This window comes from Nelumbo nucifera, chromosome 2 (genome assembly GCF_055504915.1).
Source record: "Nelumbo nucifera cultivar China Antique chromosome 2, China Antique-T2T, whole genome shotgun sequence".
NCBI lineage: Eukaryota > Viridiplantae > Streptophyta > Magnoliopsida > Proteales > Nelumbonaceae > Nelumbo > Nelumbo nucifera.
The window spans coordinates 52,515,186-52,525,899 of record NC_142650.1 but is presented as its reverse complement, the minus strand read 5'-3'; the positions used below and the strand labels follow the sequence as shown (position 1 = coordinate 52,525,899).

The 10,714-nt window shown below is 35.8% G+C and overlaps 1 protein-coding gene across 1 annotated transcript; it reads right to left on the bottom strand.

Moving 5' to 3' along the window:
* Window positions 1-1,308: 1,308 nt before the first annotated feature.
* On the bottom strand, window positions 1,309-8,674 carry LOC104601183 (mitochondrial uncoupling protein 1-like). Its single transcript, XM_010264427.3, has 9 exons — window positions 8,244-8,674; window positions 7,073-7,291; window positions 6,864-6,942; window positions 6,513-6,646; window positions 6,330-6,428; window positions 6,140-6,244; window positions 2,954-3,028; window positions 2,009-2,095; window positions 1,309-1,643 (listed from the first exon to the last, which is right to left on the bottom strand). The coding sequence occupies exons 1-9, from the start codon at window positions 8,325-8,327 to the stop codon at window positions 1,614-1,616; spliced, it is 912 nt and encodes a 303-aa protein (XP_010262729.1). The 5' UTR covers window positions 8,328-8,674; the 3' UTR covers window positions 1,309-1,613.
* Window positions 8,675-10,714: the final 2,040 nt, after the last annotated feature.

Below are 10,714 nucleotides of genomic sequence, written 5' to 3'. Positions count from 1 at the left end.
CAACCCAACCCGATTTTTTTGGATTGGGTTCGGGCCAACCCGGCCCAAGTTGCAGCCTTAAGCAAAAGCAATATATTTTTGCTAACTTGGCAGTTACTTTTTGTTTTGAAAAACAAATTCATACATGTTGACGTTGGTGAATACCCACCCCGTTAATGTGGTGTCAATTTGGTTCACTGAGGACGTATTTAGAATAACGGTGTTATATTTTTCAATTCAAAAACGAATGCCCAAGGTCCAAAATACATAAAAATTGTGCATATGGTACGATTCAAAAGGAACGATATAAGATTTTAAAAAATGTTTCAATCTTCAAAAAATGGGATCATGATAGCTCTAGGAAGGTTATTAACCTTCAATTCTCTTATTTGGTATATGATTGATTCAAAAATCAATCAAGACATATCGGTCGATACACACTGGTACATTCCTAAATTTGTAAAATTTTGAACCCTGCAACTGCATCAGAAAGACCAATGTATTTTGCTGATGTTGCTGTTGCCTTTGTTTTAAAAAACATCATCCCCCCCAATTTGGTGTCAATTCGCTAAATATGCAGTCTCATCGTTATTCTTAAGAGCTTGTCAAGTAATTCAGTTCACTATCCACATTCATGCAATCATGCTAAGGACATATAATGCATCTTTATTTGCAAGATGTTGATCTTTGGTTTGATTCACTTGTTCATCCCAATTGAATCAAAAACAAATTCAACATGAAGCAATTCATAGCTCGCAGATAGCTTTGGAGAATTTGCCAAACGTAGACCGTGGCTTGGGTCAATCGCAGTTGGGATACGGTCTGGGTTCAAGTTGTGAGTCTTGTGACTGGCCACCAAACCCGACCCATTGCCAAATGTAGCCTTTGCTAAGAACATGAGACGGGGACATTGGGGTTAAGTAAACCATTTCCAACTAGTTCGGTGGGTTGGGCCAAACCAAACCTGTTGAGTCTTGACGTCACTAGATGCAATGATAAAATTTCTGGCTAGCAAACGTGATAAACAGTATCTGAAGGTCCATTTGGTTTGCTATCGAAATTGGAATGGAATGGTACATTCCATTAATCTATTTGGTTCAGACAGGAATCAGAATTAGAATCAGTTGGAATGAGAGGTTCCTCTCCCAAGCGAGGGATAGGTTCATTCCCATTCCTGGCCATTCCACCAAAAATAGGAATAAGATTCAGATTCGGCCAACCAAACAGTTGGAATCGGAATGGCCCCTGAAAGCGGCCAGAGGTTATTTCAGTACACCCCTAAGACCGCAGATAGCTCGGATCAATATTGGGTAATGGCTTTCTTGAAGCTCCAAGGCAAAGCACGATGGTACATATTTCAATTATAACCTGATAATTGTCAAACCTTGGCAGGAAGAATGTTCAGAAATTCCCAAAACAAAGTAATGGCAATGAGAAGATTCCTCAAACAAATTGAGTTTCTGAAGAAATCCTCGACTGTAACATCGAAGGACACTTATATCACTGAAGAAAAAAAAGACACTAGCAAAAAGAGCCTTATTTCACTCTTTATTCTTTAAGTAACCAATTATTGCCAAAGCAAGCTTGAGCAAAACAATTGCCCACCAACCACTTTAATCCTTCAAACTTTCGTCCTATACTTCCTTCCTGAAGAACTTCTTAGCCTGTCAAGATCAGGGAGGGTGTGGTGAGAAAGAGAAGAAAGGCAAACAGACAGGTTTTATGAATATCACCAATAATCAGTTCAAAGAGCAGGGTCCATGAGCATAATCAGATTTCACAACGAAACTAGTATTTTCAGCTTTGATACTCTCCGCAACCAAAAATAAGCAAATGGAGTTGATGCTTCTTCCAATACTGTGTCTTTCATGGGTTCATTCTTCAACTTGGCATTTCCAACTATTAGACATGAAATACAATTGCAACTTCCGTAACAGTCCAACAGATTAGTAAGGTCTGAACTTACTAATCTGTCAACAGGATAAAACAAGCACTGAAAATGCAAAAAAAATAGTCTTGGCAATAATACCTGCTCTAGAGTTAGAAACATGATCACGTTCCAAGATCCTAGCCGACCAAAATTTGGAATGAACCCTTTGTAGAAAGCAAGAGGCCCCTAAACACATTAGCAGATTAATCATTGTCAAAACTACTAATCCATAAGAAAGGAAATGGCCCTATTAACCAATTTCAGAACCACTTTTGAACAGAATAGCACCTTATCAAATTCACACAAATTTACCTTCATTTATCAAATTTTAAGAGATGATTTTTTTTATGAATAAACTTTAAGAGATGATGGCACTCAAATTAAAAGGAAAGTTCTATAAAACAGTTCTAAAGCCATCAAACACATTGAGGTGGATCTACATTTTATCAGAGAGTGTTGCTTCTAAGTGTGCCTGCCATTATTGCCTCTCATATGCAGTTAGCTGATGTTTTAACCAAAGCAACTGCTAGGCAGAAGCTATAAACAGATATGTGCAAGTTGGGAATGACCAACATTTATTCCCAACTTGAGGGGGAGTATAGAGATGCAATAGATTGCAACCCAAAAGAAAAAAAAAAAAAAAGATGCAGTAGATCGAGTAGTTTATTTAGTTATTATGTTTTTAATCCTTTTCTTGGACTGTTTATTTTCTTTTTATTTTATGTTTGAGCTGCAGGGACATTTTAGTCATTGTAAAATCTTTTATAAGACAGCATATAAATACCAATGATAGGGACGGTAGACTCAATTTTTTTCTGATCCACTTTATTATTCTCTTCTCTTCTTCCTCCTCTACTTTCTCACTGATGTACCACACTTTCTTTTTCTTTTTCTTGTTGATTATTGATTTATAAATAAAAGCCATTGTTACCTACTCAACTTCTCTATGAAAGATGGATAGGAATCCAAGAAGTACAATTACTGCAACATGGTAACTAATTCCAACTAATGAAGAAGGAAATTTGAAAGTGAAAATGAGCATACATCATTTTTCAAAGTCTTGATGAAACAATCAAGTGTGCTTTTGTAAGTTGAATCTCCCATCATTCTTGATTTCACCTGCAACACAACCAATAAAATATAACACGCTTGTCCTCTTTAGATGTTAAACGAATGTTCACCTTACTGTGCTATTAATCAAATGGACGAAGCAATAATGTTGTTTAATCAGTTGAAAAGCAAACAAGTAACCAAACCATTTACTGCAGAGAGACTAAACATTAGGTCCATAGTTGTCGAGGAACATAGGTCATTCTAGGTGACACTGGAGCACCTACTCACTTAGGCACCTGCTCCCATGTGACAGAATTTGACAAAGAAAAACTACATTTTAGGTTAGTTTCTTCCTAGTTTTATATACCAACCAGCAAACATACAAATTGAAAATTGCCAAATTTCTTTACCAAGTATCAATGAATTGCATATAAAAACATGATAAATCATCATATACAGAAGGATATTAAATCTTTTATTTCAATGTTCAAAACACTGCATTGCAATGTAACAAGTATTTAATAGAGAAATTGCATGCCAAGAAATAAAAAATGACTAAAGAATGCTAAGAGAGAGAGAGTAATTGCAGAAAAAAAAAGAAAAAACATGTGGACAGTCCTAGTTTGTCCTTGTCTTCTTTCCCTCTCTTCAAAACCCCTGAATCTTTTATATTCCAATAGCAAAATTCCAAAAAAGAACAAATGATATGATGTATCAACAATATATCAATAAGATGCATCCAACTCAACTCAAGAAAGCCTTATCCAACCGTATGGGGTTGGCGACATTAAGATACACCCCTAGTAATAAAAATTCAATAAAGTGGCTGCATTCTAATTTTTTTGTCATCTAGGCAGGCATCTTACCTCCTAGACATGCACTAGTACAAAACAACTTGATAATTATAGAACAAATACACTTTAGTCATGGGCATAAATAGATATTTTCAAGTTACTAATCATGGTAGCCAAGTTTTATTTTGCATACTGCAGTTGGCCCATGTCCAAAACTAGGTCCAATATGATTTAGATAAAATTTCAGGAATATCAACTACTAAAAGAAAGACACCATTGTAGATATCAATTAAGATTGAAAACCATTTTGCAGCAAGGAATGAAGTCGTCTTTAAACTTAGTGGCCATTTAATAATGGCTGAAATGGCTGGAACTGAATGGCTTATTGCTTTGTCTTTTAATGAACAAGTCAAAGACAAAGCAAATTAGTCATTCAGTTAAGCCACTTCATCCATCATAAAAAGGCCCTTGAGACTTGGCCAACTTGGTTGAATATTTAAAGAATGTATATTTTTTATCCATATTAGTTTATATTTTTATTAGGTTATTTCCTTTTCCTTACCCTTTTTTATTCTCACAGGTCAGCCAGATGAACCGGGTGGTTGATCTGTATCCAGTCCACCCCTTCTAAGACCCCAAATAGCTAGGACCAACATTGGGTAATGACCCATTTTTAAGTCAGAGTTGGAGCATGTATATAATTTGGGATCCAATGGCTACTCAATGTAAAGAGGAAGTGCTCAAAATCACTGCACATTTGCATCCATTTGGTGTTATTCAGCAACAATCATATTATTTTACTTCTCTTTGTTTTTCCAACTCAGCATTTTCCATTATGTAATTTGCCTTTAGTTTGTAGAAAAATGCAAACCACATTTTCATTGAATTGTAGGGACAGAAGGAAGCATTACAAGAGAAAAACTGAGTTAACAAGTATCCTTATTTGTTCAACACAATGCCCTTGCTATAGTTTTCAAGGCACTGAGGGAAGACTAGGTGATAGGAGGGAACCTTGTCGCCTAGTCACCTAGGCAATGGAATTTTTTTAAATAAAAACCATGAATCCTAGGGTAATTCCCTAGGTTCCATAGCAAGCAACAACCATTTTTCACTATTAATTGTCTATAATCTTCATAAAAAATGTATAAACTTCATTCAAAACATAGAAAACCAACATATTCATGAAAAAATAGAAGAAATTAAAAAAATCAGAAAATAGAGGAGCTGAGACTATTTTTGTCCTAGGAAAAGAAGAAAAGAAAAGAAAGGGTGAAAGATGATGATGATGGTCATGTGTTGATAGGATAAAATTTTGAGTTCCTCCATTCTTATCAATTCAACTTTTGAAGTCTTCAAGCGCTCAAGGCAGTATATACGTTCACTGAACCCTAACAAATGAGAAAAACAATAAAAAGAAACTAGCATTTTCACTTAAACTGAATAATTTAGTTTAATAATGTCTATTTTATTATTATAATCTCGAAAGGTTAAGAACATAAAAGTATCCAAGAGCACCATTAAAAAATATCTTGGAAATTAAGCAAGGCAACCCTCCATGAGTGCCTTACTGACTAGGCATTGCTTTGACAACTATGGCCCTTACTCATAAAAATAATAACAAATGTTGAGACTGATCTAAATTCTGATATGATGCCATTGCCTTGCTACACAGAGGAAATGCTAAATGTAACCCTCAAAGGCTACATGTAGTAGAAATTACATCTATATTATTAAGTTCAGCCTTTGTTTGGTGCAATGGTAAAGTCTCAGGCTAGCAAGTATGAGAATGCAGGTTCAAGTCTGAGAATGCCAATGTATTGGTCTTATCCAGTCTACCCTTCCCAAGATACTGGATAGCAGGATAATCACTGAATAACATAGCCCTTATTATTAAGTTCAACTTGAACAGTTGAACATGTGAAATAAGTCGGTTGTATCTACATAAGCATTCCCTTTGAGTACACCTCTTTTTGACATACATTTTCATGAGATTTTTTAATTGATCAACAAATTAAGAGATAACCAGAATCAAAAAGCATGAAGTCCCTTAGTTTGTATATTTGACATAAGTACGAGCAGCAAAATTTACATTACATATTGATGAATGAAATCCTTTTTTAAGAGAATATTGCAATTAAAATTCACAAAAACTTGTTGAATCTGAGTTTCTAAATTAAACCAAATTGGAGCCAGGATGAATTTGAGAAAATAGGGAGCTCTCATTTGGAAGAGAAAATAATTATATGATCTGACTAAAGCTACAAAGTTTTTTCAACTGCACACACCATAAACAAATCCAACAAACTAACCATAGAAAACCATAACACTACATATACTAAGTAATCAGCTTTGAAGTAATAGAAAATTGATATAGAAAGCTTACCACATCAACTGGAGAGCCAATACACACTGCAAAAAATCCAGCCCCCAAACCAGATAGGAGGTGAGTAAAAACATTATCTGTGAATCCTGGAATTTTCAGAATTGTCTGTATTGGGATAAAAATGAATTAGAAATAAACTTAAATGCCATAACAAAATAAAAGTCCAATGATATTCATATTATGAGCCTACCTGTTTCACTTGATCATAGCTTGCTAGTTCAGCAGCATTTATAATAGCATTTCGTGCTACATTAGGCCCAATCCCAGTCCAAAGAGCCCCTACTCCTTCCTAAACAACGGAAAAAATTTAGTAAAACTGAACAAGTACACTAAATGAACCAACACAATGAAATTTCTCTTTTAGAAACGCAACTTGTTTGACTATTGTGGAATAAGCATTTAATGCCCCAGAATAACGCCTTGGCACACCAGGTGGCAACTTCCCTTCAGCTTGAAGTCTAACTTTAACAAGATCAGTTGGATTAGCCACCGTAATAGCTAGAGCACCTGCATGATTTACAACTACCCACTCAGCATGCAAAAAATACAAGTGAAATTATGAAAGATAGATTACTTTAGGGCAATACCAGAAATTAATGCAGGCTAGGAAACAAATCTAAGGACATCAAGAATGAACAAAAAGGGGATAATTTATGCATACCCTTGGTAGGGAGAGAGGGAAGGAAATTGGGGGAGAGGAGTAGAAGTTGAGAAATGTGCTCACCAGTTGTAAGCGCAGCAAGAATTTTCTTGGACAAAGGTACATCTCCAACAAAATCATTACCAACATAGAAGGTCTTGACCTGTCCAACATGCAATTACACAAGACCATCAAAAACTCATGATGTAAACAAGATATATTTACAAATACATGCAAACATGCAAAAACAGGCATATCATAAGTCTGTGCGAGGAAACAAATTCAAAACTTACTGGTTCATACAATCCAATTCTTAAACCTCCAAACAGGCACTGACGATGTAATCCTGGTACAATGCCTTTCCAGAGTGCCGTCGCACCTTCTTCCCTAGCAATGGTAGCAACAGTACCCAACATGCCCCTGTATTTAGGTAAAGCCACTCCATCTCCACTAGCAGCTTTCTTTTGAAGCTGCAGCCTAACTTTAGCAGTGTCCAAAGGAATGGTACAAAGCTGCATGTAATACATATGGCATATGCATAGAGCCATAGATATAAAGAAGACATTAATGTCTTGAAATTTTTATTTCATTCAGGAATTCACAATAAATAAGTCTTAAGTAAATGTGTGTGTGTGTATACTGAAGTAAGTGTGTGTATGTGCTGTTCCTCGTATAGAAATCACAACATTCAATAGACACCTGAAATAATGCCAGATTTCGCCGTTGGGCTTATTGAGCTAGTATTAAATCAGGAGCTCTATCCATTTGTTTAAACAAAGTCGTGGTACTGAGCTTCACTCTGTCCTAATAATGCATCAACATCAGCAAAAACAACCATGAACACACGGAGGGAGAGAAGTTGGCAGATGGGAAATAAACAAGCCGTTTTCATCAACTTCGGAAGCATCTATTTGGTTGGACCTATTGAAACGAGACCCCAGACACCATGCGAAATTCATGGCTATAGCAGATATAAGGAGGAAGTCGCCTTCTCAATCTCGTGAAAACAGAATGTCAAAACAGTATTCCAATGTAAAACAATTTATTTAGGGAAGTCTATAGCATAGGGCTTAGTCGTAAATAAGTAGCTGCGTTTTCCCACTTATGGTACGAGAGCTTTTCTCCATTTCATCGTTTACAAGGACTACATTCAAGTAGAAGTTCGCAAGTAGCAATTTTTGTCCTCAGTGAACAGAAAATTTTGAAAAATCAGCATTTAATTGGAGAACTGAGCTTGCATGCAAAAAAAATTGACCCAAGGAAAGGCACAAAAAAGGATCACAAACAAACAAAATAGTACAAATTAGAACTTTATATCGACAAAAGAAATCTCCTGAGTTCTTTTCTTTTATTATTGAAATAGAAGTAATCGGAAATTCGTGGCAAACAAACGTATAGCGCCAGAACATATTTTGAATCAACTTGTAAAGTGAAGCAAAGCCGGGGAACGGAGATCATATATACCTCGGCAAAACAAGCAGCAAAAGCGCTGCTCGCGAAGGTCCCGGCCAACGAAATCTCAGTCTTGGGCTTGTGATCGGCCACCATCGTCGAAAACAAAATACGCTTGGAACGAAGAGGAGCAAGCCGGAAAACTATTCCAGTGAAGCAGAGACAGAAGATTAGAAGGGGATCGTGGTCTTATACAGAAGGTATATTAGATTGCAAAAGACCGAAAAGATGGAGAGAAAAAGAAAAAGAAAAACAGCGTTTGGGAATCTCGGGAAAAATAAAATTTGAAGAGTTTTGTCTTCTCTCTTCTCTCTTCCTGCTTAGTGCATTTACTGACTCGGTGTGACTCGCGCATCAGCATACATTTCCATTTCAGACACTCGTTTTTCTTTTTTTTTTTGCGGGAAAAACGACAGTCGTCATTGCTCGAGTCAAGTAATGACAGCGAAAATTCAATAGAAAAAAGAAGAAATAAACAATTGGCAAATATTTGGTGTGACTCGTCTTACTGAGTTAAGTTTTTCCGAAACCAGATGTCAATGCAATCAACGGAGATTAAGGACAAATAAACAGAATAAAAAAGTGGACTTGTGTGTAGAGCTAAAGAATATAATTGATAAAGCAAATTAGGATTTAGAGAATCCAGTCAGTTATGCCAATCCGGTGGTCCAGAGGTGCAAGTTGAGTATACTTGAAGCCGTATCATATTTGTTTGTTAGCCGGCTAGGTGCATATTGTCTGCTTGCATTTGTAACAAGTTGGACCGTTGGACTGAATGAGAAACGGAGTGCTTGTCTTCCTGGTACTCGTAATAGATGTTTCATTTTTTTATTTTATTTATTAATTTCTTTTTAATCAGAGGGAACATTACAAGGGACGAAACCATCACTATCTGCAGGCATCTCCATCACATAGATCTATCTATACTTGCAATTTCATTTCTCTCTTTTCAGTCTGATTGGATTCAAGACAGGCTGGAACAAATCACAGAGCCTAACCCATTTGGGAGCGCTGAAGCCCGGGTTGAGCTGTTTTCAGTGAGCTACTTTGGGAAAAGCCCCTTAAGCTTCAACCAATAAGCCATCTTTTTTGCTGTAAAATGGTTATTTTGGGCTTTCAGAGGTTTTCATCAAGCATTGATTATGGGCTGTCAGGGGGTGAGCACACCCCTGAATGGGGGCTTTGAAAACACAAATTTTATCCAAACACAGCTTAAATTTAGCGGATGGAAGGTAGTAATAATAAACTTATAATGAGCTTAAAAATATAAAGATACTAAATAGAAAGAGATCAATGATTAATCAGTCATCACTGGTATCCGAATTGAAAACACACACTATGCTGTTTGATTCAATTTTGACCATTTTTTGTTGGTGTTAGATGTTGATGTTGATATTAACGCCCTGTTCGTGTTAGTGTTAAATGACCAGAGTGGAGTCCACAGCTAGGAAGCAAGGTTCTAAATAAGGCGTATTGACCTGTGCTAGTGCTTTATATATATATATATATATTTTCAAAACCAATTTATTAGAGGGGTTGGTTTAAATTTCAGCTATCTTCTGATTCGATATAATTCCTATAAGGGTATATCGGGAAACTCTCAACATGATATGTATCAATCAATACGTATCTATACTTTGAACCTTGCTAAGAAGTGGTGGACTGATAACCAACGACCCACCCATCATTAAAAAAATGGATCTCATTATCCATGGGCAAATTTAGGAATTTTGCAAAAAAATATAATTCACAATATCACCAAACTCTTTTAGGGGTCAATAAGGGCGTCAAAAAAATTAGGGGTCAATAAGTATAATTTAATTATTCAAATGTTAGGAGAATAGGTCAAAGTTCAGGGGCAATTGTCAGAAAGAAAAGGAGAGGTTTAAGTGATTTATCCTATTTTCTGTTGTGAAAAAAAAAAAAACTAATAAACATTGATTTACTGGTATTTGATGAACTGATTATTGAAAAAGGTCAGTAATTGAATCAACAGTTCTCAATTTTTCATGTTTATGAGTGGTTCTTAGAAGCTGCTGGTGGTGGATGGATACCTCGTAATTGGAATGGGGAGGAGGCGATTCTTGAAATGGTTTTTGGCATGTCCATATCAGTGATGTATCAAATCTTGCAAATTTGTTTAGGCCAAATTGCAGATAGGGACCTTATACTCTGGGGTAGTCTCAATGTAGGGCCTGAACTTTTCAGGAATATACATTTAAGTCTAATTTAGTTAAACTAACATTCTGGTAAAGGGTAAAATTATGAAATGCCCATGTTTTAACTCTTTCTTTTCCACTATTCATTATCTATGGGCAATTTTAGGTATTTTGAAAAAAAAATAATTTACAGTATCACCAAATACTTTTAGGGGTCAAAGAACAAGAGGTAAAAAAATATGACACATTTTATGTATGAAGTCAAAGAGGTAGAAAAAGATGAATAATGAAAAAGAATTAGAACATGGACATTTTATATAATTT